Source organism: Eulemur rufifrons, chromosome 2, assembly GCF_041146395.1.
Source record: "Eulemur rufifrons isolate Redbay chromosome 2, OSU_ERuf_1, whole genome shotgun sequence".
Lineage (NCBI taxonomy): Eukaryota > Metazoa > Chordata > Mammalia > Primates > Lemuridae > Eulemur > Eulemur rufifrons.
In genome coordinates this window covers 19,988,118-20,007,840 of record NC_090984.1, presented here as the reverse complement: position 1 = coordinate 20,007,840, position 19,723 = coordinate 19,988,118, and the positions used below count along the sequence as shown (strand labels likewise).

General features: G+C 35.7%; 1 protein-coding gene across 3 annotated transcripts in view; it reads left to right on the top strand.

Annotated features, from left to right (window-relative positions):
* The window catches only part of NRG4 (neuregulin 4), a 118,998-nt gene that overhangs the window by 31,415 nt on the left and 67,860 nt on the right, over window positions 1–19,723 (top strand). The window contains exons 1-4 of one of the 3 annotated variants that reach the window (XM_069456975.1): window positions 14,175–14,253; window positions 14,432–14,575; window positions 15,303–15,367; window positions 17,686–17,779. In XM_069456975.1, the coding sequence (XP_069313076.1) occupies window positions 15,358–15,367; window positions 17,686–17,779 (104 nt within the window). In that variant the 5' untranslated portion in view covers window positions 14,175–14,253; window positions 14,432–14,575; window positions 15,303–15,357. Of the gene's footprint in view, window positions 1–14,174; window positions 14,254–14,431; window positions 14,576–15,302; window positions 15,368–17,685; window positions 17,780–19,723 lie in introns of those variants that run through there. The other 2 variants (XM_069456989.1, XM_069456981.1) reach the window with 2 other exon arrangements.

The window sequence follows — 19,723 nt, the reverse complement described above, 5'->3', positions numbered from 1 at the left end:
GTCGCCCTTCCTTCCGTAGATATGGAAAGGTGACATTGACAGGGGGAATATGTAACAGAAGGAATGGCCTGAAAAAAGACAGCAAAGATATTTTATGTCTCTTAAAAGCATTCCCCACTCCTTTTTGAGAACTAGGACCTGCATGCCTATCTCAGGCCAGCGGTGGGGAGGAGCAGGGGAATGTCTTCTGTTCTTTGTGCTGCAAGAGATGGCTTAGTAGACGGCTCAGCAGAACTACTGCTGCCCAGACCTGGCAGACGGAGGTCCTGAGTGGAAGTCATGAGATTGTCCTAGACAGAGATGGGATGATCAGAAGCATCAATAGTAGTTGAAGGGCAATTGCCTGAAGCTGAGAACCCACCCTTTAAAAGCTCTGTATTTCTGCTTATTATTAAGACAATGACATTTTTAGACAGTAGTCTCTACATTCCTCATTTACCAACAGATTAGTAAATGTCTCTTTCCTTCTCCTCAAAAAATAAATAAATAAATAAATAAATTCTTCATGCTCATGTGCAGTCATTGTCCATTCCTCGTCCCAGTCAACCATTCATCTCTGTCTCTATAGATCTGCCTTTTCTAGATATTTCATATAAATGAAATCATATAATATGTGATCTTTTGTGACTGGCTTCTTTCACTTAGCATGTTTTAAAGTTCATTCATGTTATAACATGTACTAATACTTCATTCCTTTTTATACTGAGTAGTATTCCACTATATGGCTGTACCACATTTTATTTATCCATTCATCAGTTGATGGACATTTGGGTTGTTACCAGTTTGGGGCCCTGATGAATAATGCTTTTCTAAACATTTGCATATGAGTCTGTGTATGGATAGGTCCATACATGATAAGTTTGTTTAACTTTTAAAGAAACTATCAAGCTATTTTCCAAAGTAACTGTACCATTTTATAGTCCCATCGGCAATGTATGAGTGTTCCAGCTTCTCTATAACCTTGCCAGCATTTGTTACTATTGTCTATCATTTTGTTCGTAGCCATTCTAGTGGATGTGAAATGATATCTCATTGTGGTTTTTTTCTTGATTAAATTTATTTATTTTTGTGGGGTGCATAGTGATGTTGTGATAAATATAATGTGTATAATCAGATCAGGGTAATTAGTATATCCATCATCTCAAACATTTATCATTTCTTTGTGTTGAGAACATTCAATGTCCTCCTTCTAGCTCATTTGAAACTATTATTGTTAACTGTAGTCATCCTACAGTGGTACAGAACACTAGAACTTATTCCTCTTATCTATTAGAGCTGTAATTTGTATCCTTTAATAAATCTCTTCTTGTCTCCCCCTTCCCAACCTTTAGTATCCTCTCTTCTGCTTTTTACTTCTGTGAGATCAACCTGTTTTGTTTTTTTTTCTTCACTTTTAACATATGAGTGAGAACATGCAGTGTTTAAGTTTCTGTTCCTGGCTATTTCACTTAACGTAATGTCCTGCAGTTCCATCCATGTTTCCAAGAATGACAGGATTTCATTCTTTTTTATGACTAAATAGTATTCCATTGTGTATATATACTACATTTTCTTTATCCATTCATCTATTGTTGGACACCTAGGTTGATTCGATATCTTGGCTATTGTGAATAGTGCTTCAGTAACCATGGGGGGGTTGCAGATGTCTCTTTGTTATACTGATTTCCTTTCCTTTGGATAAATGCCAATTAATGGGATTGCTGGATCACACAGTAGTTCTATTTATAGGTTTTTGAGGAACCTCCATAGTGTTCTCCACAGTGGCTGTACTAGTTTATGTTCTCACCAATAGTGTATTAGAGTTTTCTTTTCTCCTCATCCTTGTCCAAATTTATTTTTTGTTTATTTATTTTTTTTTTTTTGATAATAGCCATCCTAGCCGGGGTGAGATGATACTTTATTGTGATTTTGATTTGCATTTCCCTGATGATTAGTGATGTTGAGCATTTTTTCATATACCTGTTGGCCATTTTTATGTCTTCTATTGAGAAATGTCTGTTCAGATCATTTGCCCATATTTGCCCAGCGTTTAATTGGATTTAATTTTAATTTTAATTTTTTTCTGTTGAGATGTTTGAGTTCCTTTTGTATATTCTGGGCATTAATCCCCTGTCTAATGAATAGTTTGCAGATGTTTTTACCCATTCTGTAAGTTGTCTTTTCACACTGTTGATTGTTTCCTTTGCTGTACAGAAGCTTTTTGGTTTGATATAATGTCATTTGTTTATTTTTGCTTGTGTTGCTTATACTTTTGAGGTCTTACTCATGAATATTTTCCCAGACCAATGTCCTGAAGTGCTTCCTCTATGTTTTTTTCTAGTAGTTTCATAATTTTGTGTCTTACATTTAGATCTTTGGTCCATTTTGAGTTGATTTTTGTATTGGGTGAGAGGTGGTGGTCCAGTTTTATTCTTTTGCATATGGATATCCAGTTTTATCAGCACCATTTACTAAAGAGACAGTTCTTTCTCCAATAAGTGTTTGTGGCACCTTTGTCAAAAATCAATTGGCTGTCTACATGTGGATTAACTTCTCTGTTCTCTATTCTGTTCCATTGATCTATGTGTTTGTTTTTATGCCAGTACCATGCTGTTTTGGTTACTATAGCTTTGTAGTATATTTTGAAGTCTGGTAGTATGATGCCTCCAGGTTTGTTCTTTGTGATTTTTTTGTTTTTTTGAGATAGGGTCTTGCTTTATCTCCTGGGGTAGAGTGCAGTGACATCATCATAGCTCACAGCAGCCTCAAACTCCTGGGTGCAAGTGATCCTTCTGCCTCAACCTCCTGAGTAGCTGTGACTAGAGGCATGCCACCACACCTGGCTAATTTTTCTATTTTTCATAGAGATGGGGTCTCACTCTTTCTCAGGCTGGTCTAATTCCTGGCCTCAAGCAATCCTCCCACCTTGTAATCCAAATTGCTAGGATCACAGGTGTGAGTCACTGTGCCTGGCCCAGCTTTGCTCAGAATTACTTTGGCTATTAGGAGTCTTTTGTGGTTCCTATAAATATTTATATTTTTAAAAAATTTCTATGAATAATATACATGAATTTTGATACAGATTGCATTGAATCTGTAGATTACTTTGGATGATATGGTTGTTTTAACAATATTCTTCCAATCCATGAGCATGGGATGTATTTTCATTCATTTATATCCTCCTCAATTTCTTTCATCAATGTTTTATAGTTTTCCTTGTGGAGATCTTTCACCTCCTTGGTTAAATTTATTCCTAGTATTTGTTTCGTTGCTATTTTAAATAAGATTACCTTCTTGATTTCTTTTTTAGCTTTTTGTATACAGAAACAGTGCTGATTTTTATATCCTCTGACTTTACTGAATTCATTTATCAGTTCTAAAAGAGTTTTTTGGTAGAGTCTTCAGGTTTTTCTATATGTAAGATCGTGTCATCTACAAACAGGGACAGTTTCACTTCTTCCTTTCCAATATGGATGCCTTTTATTTCTTTCTCTTGCCTAGTTTCTCTGGCATGGACTTCCAGTACTATGTTGAATAAGAGTGATGAGAGTGGGCATCTTTGTATCGTTCCAGTTCTTAAAGGAAAAGTTTTGAGCTTTTCCTTGTTTAGTATGATGTTAGCTGTGGGTTTGTTATATGTAGCCTTTATTGTGTTAAGGTACTTTCCTTCTATACTTAAGTTATTGAGAGTTTTTTATCATAAAGCAGTGTTGGATTTTATCAGATACTTTTCTGCATCTATTGAGATGGTCATGTGGTTCTCATCCTTCATTCTGTTGATTTGATGTATCATGTTTATTGATTTATGTTGAACCATCCTTGCATTCCTAGAATAAATCTCACTTGATCATGATGTTTTATCTTTTCGATGTATTGTTGCATTCATTTTGTTAGTATTTTATTGAGGATTTTTACATCTGTATTCATCAGGGATATTGGCCTATAGTTTCCTTTTGGCCTGTAGTTTCCATTTTTCGTTGTGTTCTTGTCTGGTTTTGGTATCAGGGTTATGGTGGTCTCATAGAATGAGTTAGGAAGAGTTACCTTCACTTTAATTTTTTGGAATAGTTTGAGAATTGGTATTAATTCTTCTTTAAAGGCTTAGTAGAATTCAGCAGTGAAGCCATCTGGTCCTAGACTTTTTCTGGGAGGGAGACTTTTTATTAGTGATTCAATCTCATTACTTGCTATTGATCTGTTTAGGTTTTCTGTGTTTTCTGGGTTAAATTTTTGTAGGTTGTAAGTGTTCAGTAATTTATCCATTTCTTCTAGGTTTCGAGTTTATTGGTGTGCAGCTATTCATAGTTGTCTCTAATGATCCTTTGTATTTCTATCATATTCATTGTGATGTTGCCTTCTTTGTTTCTGATTTTATTTATTTGGGTCTTCTCTTTTTCTTAGTTTAGCTAATGGTTTGTCAGTTTTGTTTATCTTTTCAAAAAGCCGACTTTTTGTTTCATTGATCTTTTGTATGTTTTTTAATTCTCAATTTTGTTTATTTCTGCTCTGATATTTATTCTTCTACTGATTTTGGGTTTAGTTTTTTCTTTTCTAGTTCCTTGAGGTATATCGTTAAGTTGTTTATTGAAATCTTTCTGGTTTTATTTGAAATCTTACTACTGCCTTTGCTGTGTCCTATAGGTTTTGTTATGTTGTGTTTCTGTTTTCATTTGTTTCCAGGAATTTTAAATTTCATTCTTAATTTCATCCTTCATCCATTGTTTGTTCAGGAACATGTGTTTAGTTTCCATGTATTTGTACAGTTTCAAATGTTCCTCTTCTTATCGATTTCTAGTTTTATTCCCTTGTGGCCAGATAAAATACTTGATATGATTTCAATTTTTAAAAATTTCTGAGACTTGTTTTATGTCCTAATATATGGTCAATCTTGGAGAATGTTCCATATGCTGATGAAAAGAATGTGTATTCTGCACCTGTGGGTGAAATGTTCTATAAATGTCTATTAGGTCCATTTGGTTTATGGTACAGTTTAAATTTGATGTGTCTTTGATTTTCTGTCTAGATAATCTGTCCAATGCTGAAAGTGTGGTGTTGAAATCCCCAACTATTATTATATTGAGGGCTAGCTCTCTCTTTAGATCTAATAATATTTGCTTTATATATCTGAGTGCTCTGATATTGAGTGCATTTATATTTATAATTGTTATATTTGCTTGCTGAATTGATCCCTTTCTTATTGTATGATATCCATCTTTGTCTCTCTTTACAGCTTTTGATTTGATCTGTTTTATCTGATGTAAGTAGAGCTACTCTTGCTCACTTTTGGTTTTCATTTGTGAGGATTTCTTTTTTTATTATTATTTCAATAGATGTAGGGGGGTACAAGTGGTACAAGTTTTTGTTACATGGATGAATTGTATCATGGTGAAGTCTGGGCCTTTAGTGTACCCATCTCCTGAATAGTGTACATTATACCCAATAGGTAATTTTTCATCCCTTATCTCCCTCCCAACCTCCCCTTCTGAATCTCCAGTGTCCCGTAAGACACTCTGCATGACCATGCGTACCCATAGTTTAGTTCCAACTTATAAGCGAGAACATAGGGTATTTGTTTTTCCATTCCAGAGTTACTTCACTTAGGATAATTGCCTCCAGTTCAAGTTGCTGTAAAGGACATTTCATTCTTTTTTGTGTCTAAGTAGTATTCCACACTTTCTTTATTGCATGGAATATCTTTTTTCATCCCTTCATGTTCAGCCTATGTGTGTCTTTATGGACAAGGTGAATTTCTTGCAGGTAGCATGTAGTTGGGTCTTGTTTTTTTTAAATCTATTCTGTCAGTCTATTACTTTTATATGGAGGATTTAGTCTGTTGACATTTGAGGTTATTGATAGATGAGGATTTACTACTATCATTTTATTGATTGTTTTCTGTTTTTTTTATATCCTTTGTTCCTTACTTCCTTTTTATTGTTTATTTTTGGAGTTAGCTGATTTTCTGTAGTGATAACGTTTGATTCCTTTCTCTTTCTCCTTTGTGTATCAGCTCTACCCATGAGTTTTTATAGTTTTGCATGTTTTCATGATGGTGGTTATCATCTTTTTACTTCCAAATTTAAGATTCCCTTGAGCATTTCTTGTAAGGCCAGTCTAGTGGTGATGAGTTCTCTTAGTTTTTGCTTGTCTTTGAGAGATTTTATTTCTCCTTCATTTCTGAAGGATAGTTTCACTGGGTATCATATTCTTGGCTGACAGGGTTTTTGGTGGTTTTTTTTTTTTTTTTTTTTTCCCTTTTAGTACTTTGAATATATCATCCCATTCTCTAGGGCTGTAAGATTTCTGCTGAGAAATCTGCTATTAGATTAATGGGATTTTCTTTATATGCGACTTTACATTTTTCTCTTGCTGTTTTTAGAATTCTTTCTTTGTCTTTGTCTTTTGACAATTCAACTGTAATTTTGGCCTGGAGAGTACCTGTTTGGGGTTCTTTTCACTTCCTGAATCTGGATATCCATCTCTCTCCAGAGACCTGGGAAGTTTTCAGCTGTTATTTCATTAAATATGTTTTCTACTTCTTTTCCCTTCTCTTCAACTTCTGGAATGCTCATAATGCAAATATTTGTTCACTTAATGGTGTCCCATTAATCCTGTCATCTTTCTCATTTATTTTCCTTTTTTTTTTGGTCTTCCTTTTATTGCAAAAGACCTGTCTTCAAGTTCAGAAATTCTTTCTTCTGCTTGATCTAGTCTATTGTTGAAGCTCTCAATTGTATTTTTTATTTAATTCATTGAATCATTCAGCTCTAGGATTTGTTTAGTTTTTTTATATATCTCTTTATTGAATTTCACATTCAAATCATGAATTGTTTTCTGATTTCATTGAATTGTCTATCTGTAATCTCTTATATCTCACTGGAGGTATCATGTTTACTTGCCTTTTTATGTTTGATGTGTCTCTGTTGATTTCTACACCTCTGGTGGAATAGTAGCCTCTTCCAATTTTATGGAGTAGGTTTAATTTGGAAAGATTTGTTCATATAGATGGGTCTTGGGGTGTTGGTTCAGTGGGGTGCATTGGCTTTGGTTATAGGTGAATGCGGTAGTATAGTCTCCATGTAGTTTCTTCACCTGTAACCTATGCTAGTGATATCTGCAAGTCTCTCAGTGGCCTAGACTGAGAATTTGTGATGGTAGTGGTGCAGCTTTGCTGGGGGTGAGCTCACTGGGCTGTCCTCAGGTCAGGGCACATGTGTGCACATGGTAGGTCAGCCAATTTGGGGTCTTGCTCACTAGGATTGGGGCCATAGGGCTGTAACTCCAGCTAGGGGCATGTGCATACAACTGCTCATCTGGCCTGGGGCCATGCCTGCCAGGGGCAGCCTATAAGGCTGTTTCTCAGGCTTTGACTGCAGGTGCAGGGCCTTGGGCATGCCAGGAGTATGTCCACAGGGGGTGGGCACCATGGGGCCTTTTTTAGGTCTTGGGCATGAACCACTTTACTTGCCTGGAGGTGTTTCAGTTGCTTGTTGGCTCAGAGACCTCTTCCTGCATGAGGGAAGGCATGCAGTGGTTTGGCTGGCTCAAGAATGGGTTCACCCTGGGTGGGACTGCCAGACTGTTCCTCTAGGAACTGGGCTCAAGGCTTCAGAGGACTTTGATGTTCTCCTGTAGTAAGGACTGTAGGTATTTGTGGTGGCAATGGGGGTTAGTGGGGTTCTCCTGCTTGCCTTTCCCCCTAAAGGGGAAGTCCCTCCTGTCTCCAGGACAGTCTGATCCAGGTGGGGGAAATGGGACTACAGAGGATAGGTGCTTCCATGTTGCCCTCCTGGGCTTCAGCACAGGTGCCTCTCCACTCCCCTGCTGTACTCCTGAGCTCTTACTTCTACGCTCCAGTGCTCTCCCTTCTGTACTCCAGGCAAATCTGAGCTGTTTATTTGTCACCTTGGTCCTTTCTTATGGGGAGGACAAGTGCCAGGCATCTCTGTTCAGCCATCTTGCTGACATCACCTGATTGTGGTTTTAGTATTGCCTTTCTCTAATAGCTATTTCTTCACTTGTTTAATTTCAGCAATACTTGAAAGTTATCTTTGATTTTTCTTTCTTACTCTGCTCACCTATTCTGCGGCTGTACAGAATAGTCTTTAATTATCCCTCTCCTTTATTTTTTTTTTTTTTAAAGCTTTCTACCACAAAGTATTTTATTTAAGTTTTCTCTAGAACTAAAGGAAAAATGAAAATGTCAGGAGGCTGGGACTGTCCTCAAAACTCTTTTCCCCAATTTTATTCAGTATTGATTGATTACTTGTTGCTATGCCAGTTATAGAAATTAGCATTGTTAATTTTTTTCACCTTATCTCATGTCTTTTTTTTTTTTTTTTTTTTTTTGGAGACAGGGTCTTGCTCTGTGGCCCAGGCTAGAATGCAGTGTCATGGTCATAGCTCACTATCACCCGAAACTATTGAGCTCAGGTGATCCTCCTGCCTCAGTCTCCCAAGTAGCTGGGACTACACATGCATGCCACCAGGCCCAGTAATTTTTAAATTTCTTTTAGAGACAGATTCTTGCTATGCTGCCAGGCTTGCCTCGAACTCCTGGGCTCAAGTGATCCTCCTGCCTCAGCCTTCCTCTTGAAGTACTGGGATTACGGGCATGAGCCACTGCACCCAGCCCCCTGTCATTTTTGTTTTTTTGTATGTTTTTTAAAATTTCAAAATATTAAGGAGGTACAAATGTTTTTGTTACATGGATACATTGTATAATGCTGACGTTAGGGTTTTTAATGTGTCCATCACCAGAATAGTGTTCATTGTACCTGATAGGTAAGTTTTTATCCCTCCTTCTCCTTTATTCTAATTCCTATTGCTTTATTTCTTCACTATTACTGATTATTAAAATAGCCTCCAAACTGCTTTCTCTGATACCATTTCCCTAGCAGGTTCCAATCTATTTTCCACACTGCCATCAAAATGAATTTTCTGAAATGCAGACGTGGTCATGTTACTCTTTTGCTAAAAAGCTTTCAGAGTCTTCCATTGCCTTTAAGATAAAGTCCACAATTTGGACCCTGCTTGTTTTAGACTATCTATTCTTGCCACTCTTTCCCCCACCATTCCATCCTTCTATAACCACCCCCCACTACACACACACACGCACACACACACACACTCCCACACCCTGCACATATCCTTAACTGTGATCTACCCTCAATTATTTGGTTTTTTTTGTTTGTTTGTTTGTTTGTTTTGAGAGAGTCTCGCTTTGTTGCCCGGGCTAGAGTGCCGTGGCATCAGCCTAGCTCGCAGCAACCTCAAACTCCTGGGCTCAAGCAATCCTCCTGCCTCAGCCTCCCGAGTAGCTGGGACCACAGGCATGCGCCACCATGCCTAGCTAATTTTTTCTATATATAGTTTTAGTTGACCAGATAATTTCTTTCTATTTTTAGTAGAGACAGGGTCTCGCTCTTGCTCAGGCTGGTCTCGAACTCCTGACCTCGAACGATCCACCCGCCTCAGCCTCCCAGAGTGCTAGGATTACAGGCATGAGCCGCCACACCTGGCCTTACCCTTAATTATTTGAATACTTCCTTCTTCTGTTCCTTTGAACATTCTGTTACCTCTGTCTGGAATGTTCATTCATATCTGTTTACAAACTCTTACTCATTCTTCAAGGTTAAGCACAAATAATACTACCTCTTGGAATCTTTCCCTAATTCTCAACAGTTAGCATTGTGTATGTGTGTGTGTGTGTGTGTAAATATAGTGATGTACACCTGTGTCTATGAGAATATTAGGTTGAATCACATGAAATTTTCATTTGTTTATTTACATTGTGCAAAAAATAGTCAACACAAACTGTCATGATATGTCTCTTAATAAATATACCTTGAATGTCATGGATGAAGTCATAGGTTAACTTCCACACACAGTTTAGTAGTTATTTTTATGTTAGTAGACAGCATCATAATTCCATAGTACAAATAATAAAGGGTATTGATTTTTTTCAGAAAAGCATCATTTTAAAATTCAAACACCATAAGCTAAAACAATTTATGTGTGTATGTCAGATATACCTCAGAGATATTGCAGGTTTGGTTCCAGAACACCACAACAGAGCAAATATCACAATAAAGCAAATATTGCAATAACGTGAGTCACACGAAGTTTTTCATTTCCCAATGTGTATGAAAGTTGTGTTTATATTATGTTGTAGTCTATTAAGTATGTAATAGCATTTTGTCTAAAAAACAATGTACACATCTTGATTTTAAAATACTTTCTTGCTAAAAAATGGTAAGGATCATCTGAGCCTTTAGTGTGAGTTGGAGTCTTTTGCTGGTGGAGAGTCTTGCTTTGATGTTGATGGCTGCTGACTGATCAGGGTGGTTGCCAAATCTTGGGGTAACTGTGGCAATTTCTTAAAATAAGACAACAGTGAAGTTTGCTGCATCGGTTGACTCTTCCTTTCATGAAAGGAAGCATGTAGTATGCAATGCTGTTTGATAGCATTTTACCCACAGTAGAACTTCTTTCAAAGTTGGAGTCAATCCTCTCAAATCCTGCTGATGCTTTATCAACTGGGCTTATTTAATATTCTAAATCCTTTGTTCTTATTTCAGCAATGTTCATAGCATCTTCACCAGGCATAGATTTAATCTCAACAAACCACTATTTTTTTTTTTTTGCTCATCCATAAAAACAACTTGTCATTAATAAACATTTTATCATGAGATTGCAGTGATTCAGTCATATCTTCAGGCTCCACTTCTAATTCTGGTTCTCTTGATATTTCTACCACACCTACAGTTACTTCCTTTACTGAAGTCTTGAACCCCTCAAAGCCATCTATGAGAGTTGGAATCAACTTCTTCTAAACTCTTGTTAATGTTGATAATTCTTAATGAAATCTAAAATAGTCAATTTTCTCCAGGAGGTTTTCAGTTTACTTTGCCCAGATCCATTAGAGGAATCACTGATCTATGACCTCTAGCCTTACAAACTGTGTTTCTTAAATAGTAAGACTTGAAAGTCAAAACTACTCCTTGATCCATGGGCTGCAGAATGGGTGTGGTGTTAGCAGGCATGAAAACAACATTCATCTCCTTGTGGCCGGGCGCGGTGGCTCACGCCTGTAATCCTAGCACTCTGGGAGGCCGAGGCGGGCAGATTGATTGAGCTCAGGAGTTCGAGACCAGCCTGAGCAAGAGTGAAACCTCGTCTCTACTAAAAATAGAAAGAAATTATATGGACAGCTAAAAATATATATAGAAAAAATTAACTGGGCATGGTGGCACATGCCTGTAGTCCCAGCTACTTGGGAGGCTGAAGCAGGAGGATTGCTTGAGCCCAGGAGTTTGAGGTTGCTGTGAGCTAGGTTGACGCCACGGCACTCTAAGCCAGGGCAACAGAGTGAGACTATGTCTCAAAAAAAAAAAAAAAACCCAAAACATTCATCTCCTTGTACATCTCCATCAGAGCTCTTGAGTGACCAGGTGCATTGTTAATGAGTAGTAATATTTTGAAAGGAATCTTTTTTTTATGAGCAGTAAGGCTCACTGGATTTAAAATAATCAGTAAACTGTGCTGTTAACAGATGTGCTGTCATCTGGGCTTTGTTGTTCTGTTTCTAGAGCATAAGCAGAATAGATTTAGTGTAACTCTTAAGGGCCCTAGGATTTTCAAAATGCTACATGAGCACTGGCTTCAACTTAAAGTCACCAGCTGCATTAACCCCTAACGAGACAGTTAGGCTGTTCTTTGAAGCTTGGAAGCCAGACATTGACTTCTCTCTAGATATAAAAGTCCTAGATGGCATCTTCTTCCAACAGAGGGCTGTTTCGTCTACATTGAAAATCTGTTGTTTAGAGTAGCTTTCTTCATAAATGATCTTAGTTAGATCTTCTAGATAACTTGCTTCAGCTTCTACATCAATACTTGCTGCCTCACCTTGCACTTTTATGTTATAGGGACGGCTTCTTTCCTTAAACCTCATGGACCAACCTCTGCTAGCTTCCAGTTTTTCTTCTACAGCTTACTTACCTGTCTCAGGCTTCACAGAATTGACAAGAGTTAGGGCCTTGTTCTTGATTAGGCTTTGGCTTAAGGGAATGTTGTGGCTGATTTGACCTTATATTCAGATCACTAAAACTTTCTCCATATCAGCAGTAAGGCTATTTTGCTTTCTTATCATTTATGTGTTCACTGGAGTAGCACTTTTAATCTTCAAGTACTTTTCCTTTGTATTCACAACTTCCCTAACTGTTTGGCATAAGGAGCCTAGCTTTCAGCCTATCTTAGCTGTCTATATGCCTTCCTCACTAAGCTTAATCATTTCTAACTTTTGATTTAAAGTGAGAGACCATGGTTTCGCTTGAACATTTAGAGGCCATTGTAGGGTTATTAATTGGCCTAATTCCAATATTGTTGTGTCTCAGGGAATGGGGATGCCCAAGGAGAAGGGAGATGGGGGAACAGCCAATCAGTGAAGCAGTGAGAATACACACCACATTTATTATTAAGTTCTCTGTAGTATATGGCATGGTTCATGGTGTCCTAAAACAATTAGAATAACATCAAAGATCACTGGTGGTAAATCACCAGATATAATTATAATGAATAAGTTTGAAATATTGTAAGAATTGTCAAAATGTGACACAGAGACAGAAATTGAGCACGTGCTGTTGGAAAAATGGTGCCGAGAGACTTGTTCAATGCAGGGTTGTCACAAACCTTCAACTTATTAAAAAGAAAAAACCCACAATATTCATGAAGCACAATAAAGCGAAGCACAATAAGATGAAGTATGCCTGTATAATGGTTATGGCTATGTAAAAATTGCCTTTGAATGTGGGAGATAATATATAATAATGAAGACAGTTGTTTTCATAGTGTATGATTATGAGTTTATTTTCTTAAAAGAATGAAACAAATGGCCGGGTGAGGTGGCTCATGCCTGTAATCCTAACACACTGGGAGGCCGAGGTGGGAAGATCTCTCAAGGTCAGGAGTTCAAGACCAGCCTGAACAAGAGGGAGACCCCATCTCTAATGGAAAAAAAAAAAAAATAGAAAGAAATGATCTGGACAGCTAAAAATATATAGAAAAAAAATTAGCCGGGCATGGTGGCACATGCCTGTAGTCCCAGCTACTCGGGAGGCTGAGGCAGAAGGATCGCTTAAGCCCAGGAGTTTGAGGTTGCTGTGAGCTAGGCTGATGCCACGGCACTCTAGCCAGGGCAACAGAGTGAGACTCTGTCTCAAAAAAAAAAAAAAAATGTATTTCTCTACCACAGTGTGTGTGGAAATAGAAATTAAGAGCATTTTCTGCAAGTTTTATAAATGTCTTATTATAAGGCTAATAAAACCAAAGAAGCAACATAATTGCATGTAGAATAATTAATCTCTTGACAATTTTGGAAAATATAATATCCTTTGAAATATAAAAAAAAGTATTAGTTTCTATGTTTTACAGTAATCAAATAGTAATGTCTGAATTGTAGTTTTGGAAAAGATAACTATTTAAACGCTTGGCATGATTTAGATAATTATATGATGAAGAGCATTGTACTTTATTTAAATAAAATTACAGTTTTAGTAAATATTTTTAAATCATTTATGATTTTTAAAACTTAACTCTCCTTAATGCATGAGTAATAGCTTTGCCATAGTATTCAGGTAGTTATATTATCAATAGTACTAGTCAAATTAGTCAAGTTCATTGATTATATTCATTTTAAATTGAACATGGTGTTATAAATTCTATTGTAGCTATTACCTTCTTTCAGTTTTATAAGTTTGAGTATTACATATATAAATTTTGTGATTTGTAAGGAAACACAAACCATATAAAACGCAAATTTTAAAAAATTATTTTAAAAAATCCTGTGGAATAGTTATCTATTAGCTCCACGTTAAAAGTCCTTTTCTCCCAAACTTACACAACCCTCTTGAATTATTCAGACAAGCAAAGATAAGTAAGGAGTCTAAAGAATGTGGCTTATTTCATAACTTTAAAACTTGGACAGTGATTTGGGAGTGCGCTTAGTACAAATCCTTTTCTAAATAAAATTCTGCTCCATTTGCAACTCTGAACATGACGACTGAAGGGGTGGTTCCCTTGACCAGTGCCTGACCTCTGTGCACACCTTGATTGGTCTTGACCTTGCCCACACTGCACACTGCAGCCATATAAATCAGATTTTTGGCATGTTGTAAAATGCAAGTCACAGCTGCTGCAGTCTGCAGTATTCAAAAACTTTTGAAACACTGCATGTCCAACTAAACTTATTTTTTGTGTGAATTTAAGTTTTTGTTGAGGGTAAGTCTTATTTGTTTGGAAAAAAGAAACTCAGAATGAGCCAGTGATTATCTAAAATCAAATGGGTAATATCTTTCTTTCTTTCTCTTCCTTCCCTCCCTCTTCTTCCCTCCCCACCCCCTCCCCCTCCCCCTCCCCCCCCCCCCCCCCCCCCGCCCCCTTTGTCTGTGTAAGACAGAGCGATTGGCTTTGGGAGAAGACCTTGATATTACACCTGTGTTAATGGGAAGTTGTAGATTGAGATTTCTGTTACAAAGTCTTTGTGCTTAGGTCAGGAGTAGGTGGCCTTTAAGGAACAGAATTGAGAGCTTGTAATCATAGTGTAAGTATAAATGCTTCATCTCTTCAAATATGTTTTAATTCCTTTGTTTCTATTATAGCAAATAACTTTACACATAAAGTATGTCTCGTTAGCTACTTTGCTTTGCCAGATACCAGACATTTTTTAAAAGAAAGGCATGTGTAGACTGGTAAATGTAATCTACAGGAAACTTAAAAAGTGCTTTTATAAAAAGGTTTAAAGGTTCTATAGAAATGTAAAAATTTTAAATGCTGTTAAAGATTTTTCTATAGTATTTGGCTATTTTCAATAAATTGAAAAATGGGAAGTTACTGATTCTACTTAAAAGTCAGATTATAAATGGGCTTTATGAAAAAGTAAAAAGTCAATTCAGGTCATTCAGTTTCATTTACTGCCTCAGATCTTTCATATAAAATCTCATAGTACACTACTATATTAATGTTTACTAAAGGTAAAGCTTATTAGACTTTTCTGCAGAGAGATATTTAAGATTAAATTATGTTATTCAGGCAATGATTCATATTTAGTTTATACTATTTAATGTTGATCTTTTAGTTTTATCTGTTCAGATTTTTTATTGATATGTAGTATCTATCTAAAAAAATGCTGTAACTAGATTTTTTGCTGGTATGTAAATGTCTTAATTATTTTCAAAATTTAAGTGTATTGCTATTAGAATATTTGACATTTTATAATGTCCTCAAAAGAAGATCATTTTTCCTAAGTTATTAATTTTAAACTGTTTTAGGTGCTGTTTTTCAACCCTAATTTTTGACCAAGAATGAAACTATTTAAAAATTAAGATGCCAACAGGTAATTTCTTGTAAGTTTATAGTTTTTCAATGTGTATCACATAGCAATAGAACAACAACAAAAAAGGTATATTAACACAAGGCTTTATTGTTCCTGTCTAACATCATTTCAGAATATGAAATATTTTGGTTTTGAAAGCCCTTCCTTTATAACATTAAAAAAACTATTTTAGACTTACATATTTTATTGGTTTTCATAAACTGACAAATTCTAGCTTATTCTATATTTGAAATCAAGTTCTCAAATAATAAATAAATCAGTGGTTGGGCATGGTGGCTCATACCTGTAATCCCAGCACTTTGGGAAGGTGAAGTGGGGGGATCACTAGAGGCCAAGAGTTCTAGACCAGCCTGGGCAACATGGTGAGACCTCATCTCTAAAAAAAATTATTTAAAAAATTAGTCAGGTGTGGTGGTGTGGCCTGTAGTCCCAGCTACAAGGGAGACTGAGGCAGGAGGATTGCTTGAGCCCAGGAATTCAATGTTGCAGTAAGCTATGGTGACGCCACTGCACTCCAGCCTGGACAACAGAGTGAGACCAAGAAATCAACCAGAATAAAAATAGTCGTTCGAGTTAGATAAGTTTTCTTTGCTGATAAAATACCAGATGTTGAGAGATATCTGGTTATAATCCGGTTAAAAACTAAGACATTAATTTTTAACAGTGATAAAATTACATTGCACCGTTAATGGAAAACCCATATTTGATGGCTCTCGTGATGCTGATATAATGAAATGTTGATTGAGATTTTATTTGTCTTGAACTCCTGACCTCCAGCAATCCTCCCGCCTCGGCCTCCCAGAGTGCTAGGATTACAGGCGTGAGCCACCGCGTCCAGCCAGTTGAGATTTTATTTGTTGGCCAAATTATTTCTGAAAATGTGTACAGTATTATTAAAGGTTTTTTGCTTATAATGAATCATGGCATTGTGTAAAAAAGAAAAATATCTTAAAAAATTAGTTTTGGTTAGTTTGGTTTCTCCTTTACTAGTTAAATTCTCTTTAGTTCTGTTTTCCTCTTTACATTTTTTTATTTTTATAGTTAATGATGTGATGTTGAAGTAGATTTTTCTCAATCTAAAGTAAAAAAGTTTTAAAATTTCAAATTCTAATTATGAAGACATCTGACTCATAGCAATTGTATCTTAACAGGTATTGACATCGTAATGGCAAATAAATGCTAGACAATTTTTTAAAAATTTAGTATACTTTTTGTTTAAATGCCAAATTGGAGGCCTAATGGGAGTACTGCCATTTTCTTTTTCACGTTAGGTGATTCTGGGTCATTTGCTAGACAGAAACAATCAGGAACTAACAATGTGTAATTTTAAAGCAAAATAATCCTGCCTTCAAGGCTAAAAGATAAAGTATTCAGCTGTTTTCTCTTCTCATCATAAATTAGTAGTATAATGACTCAATGAATTCTTCTATTATTATTTCTAATTTTTTCTGTATGGTAACTTTGGTGGCCAGGAGTCAAAGGAAAGGGATTTTTTTTTTTTTTTTAAGATAATTGGGTCAGGGTGAAGCTGGAATGGGGGAGAGAGGTACCAAGGGAGAAAAGGAAGGCAAAGAGATAAAAGAATGATAAAGGAAAGTTCAAAGACAAAGAAGGAAGGTGAGGGTGGAGAAAGAAGAGGAAGAGGAAAGAAGAGATAAATGGAAGTTTATTTTCTTAATATTCTGAAACATTTGGCTGTATGACATAGGTTTATAATTTTACTTTAGAACTTTAGATATTTCCTTACAGTTACTAGCTATTACCTAAAATCACCTTGCAAATCAAAACTGTATACGATTATTTTTGGCTTTCACATTAAGACTGTCATATAGGAATATTTAAAGATAATTTTGGAAATAAAAATTTATTCCAATCATCTAAATCTTTTTTCCACCACAGCTTCAAATTTTAATACATTTGAGACCCAATAGGAAAAATAAGAATCGAAATAAAACCTTGGGACAGGGAAGCTCTAAGTAATAATACAGAATCTCTGTACTAAATAAGAAAGGTCCCATTTATTCTAAGATCCTAATCACCTTTTAATCTGACTAATATAGATATTCCTTATTTCTATTATATAGCTTCTAAATCCATTATAATTAATGGCCATATCTTTAGGATGGATTAATTTTTCCCTCAAAGGGACAGAAGTTCCTATCAAGTAAGGAATAAGATTAAGTCTTTCACTTTGAGAAAAAATTCTTAATTGTGAATTTTAGGATTGCTACTTCATTCTAAGCTAGTTATTCCTATTCCTTGTTGCATTAGAAAAACTTTAATTGCCTTTCTCTATTTCATATATGTATGTGTTTTAGATCACGAAGAGCCCTGTGGTCCCAGTCACAGGTCATTTTGCCTGAATGGGGGGATTTGTTATGTGATACCTACTATTCCCAGCCCATTTTGTAGGTGAGTGAAATGGACTGGGGGGAGAGGGTAATTTTATTTTTTATCATCTAACTTCTTTGAGAAATGATTAAAAAGTAAGCAAAAAATGTAAGATGAAAAAGTGTGTTTTCATATTTACATAGGGTAAAATTATGCTTTTAAGACAAAACAAAAAATAGGAAATAAAAATCTCACTCATCAGGTATTAATTTTGAAAATGGGTAATGGTAGTTTCTAGCCTAGACAGATTTCTTAGAAATGATCCATTTCAGTGAACTCTCTGATTGTAGCAATTTAGGGAAGACAGTCTATGTTTAATATTACTGGCAAAACAGCTAGAGAACTCACTAATGTCAAAAGTGCAACACGAGGTATTTTGTTCTGAGTTTAGAATACATAAATACATGAGAACTGAGTTGGTACCAAAACTTACACTTGATATGTTAAAAAGAAAATGGAGAGTTAAATTTTTCTAATGGTAATAGCAAATAAAAAAGAAGGTTATCTTAGCCACGCTTGTTTTAAAATAATACAATTCACTTTGGGAGTATGGATATAGCCAGTAATCAATAAAGACTTCAAAATAGTAATTGTATAGCTGGCTTCCTGTAAGTTTGGTTGAATAGGATTTAAGTGTATATAATAATCCTCTTTTAGTACATGAGTTAGCAACATAGTAGTGCCAGTGAGGCCCGTAGACTTTGTGGAGCTAACAACTAAACACCTCAAGATATTTTGTAATATATGTGAATTACTATTTTTTTGTTCTTTAGCTGAAATGAGAGGTATACAATCTAAATTTAAGATCTTGCTATGCAAAAGGATAGAAAGGTGAAATTTGTAGGGAGAGTTAAAGATACTGGGATTTAGTGTGAAGCAGAGGAGGCCAAGAGCAATAACCTCATAATTATCACAGGAAGTTTTTAGGGATTTTCTTACGGGGAATAGTGCCTAAGTGTTTTTCCTTTCAAGTGAAGATATAAAGGGAAGGGGGTGGAGATACAAACTAACAATTACTTAATACCTACCCCTGTGCCTCAACAATGTTCTTTTTGTTTCTTTTTAAATCTAGTTAGTGAGATATAATTTATGTATGATAAACTACATTCATTCAAAGTGCACAATTGACTAATTTTGACAAACGTTTATACCTGTGAAGTCACCGCCACCGCCATGTCAAACTATATTAATAGAATATTTCCATTGCTCCCCCCAAATTTTGTTGCTCATCCTGTTCTTTGTTTACATTTTAAATCTTCTCTCAAAAACTTTAGACAGTAGAGAAGGGAGGCAGGGAGACCTTAGACAATAGAAAAATAAGAAGAAAATGAGAAATTAAGTGACTTGTCAAAGGTCACATAGCTAGGAAGAAGAAAGAAATGGCTTTTGAATACAACTCCCAAGTTTCGCTTAACCTTATATTCATTCTGAATTTTTTCTATGGGGATATGGCATTTATAAAATGAAACTAAAATGCTTGTTAGAAGTACATTTAATGTTAACAATTTTCAAATACATATTTGCTTCATCCTAAAAATTTTATAGTTTGTTATTCGGTTTTAAGTTTTAAAATTTTTCCATTATGATTTCTTTAAGCAGTGGAATTTTTTGTTATCCTTTTATATCTAATTTAATTGTATTATGGTCAGAGTACTTGGTCCATTAAGCTGTACACTTAGTATTTGTGTACTAAGTGTCTGTTATACTGCACTGAATAAGTTGAAAGAAAGAATTAGGAGTATTAGAATTTGGGGAGTCATTAAAATGGAAAGAAACCTAGGTTGTCACCCTACTTTTGTACCTTGGTTAGATGCATTTTTAGTATATTTTCAAAAAGTTACCAACAATGAAAGACAATAGTCAACTTTGCTGGTAACCCACACCAGGTTTAAAAATATGTCCTGTTTCTTCCTAATTTCAAACTTTAAAAGTAGTAATTAAGGAATAGTTGAAACCATGCCTCAT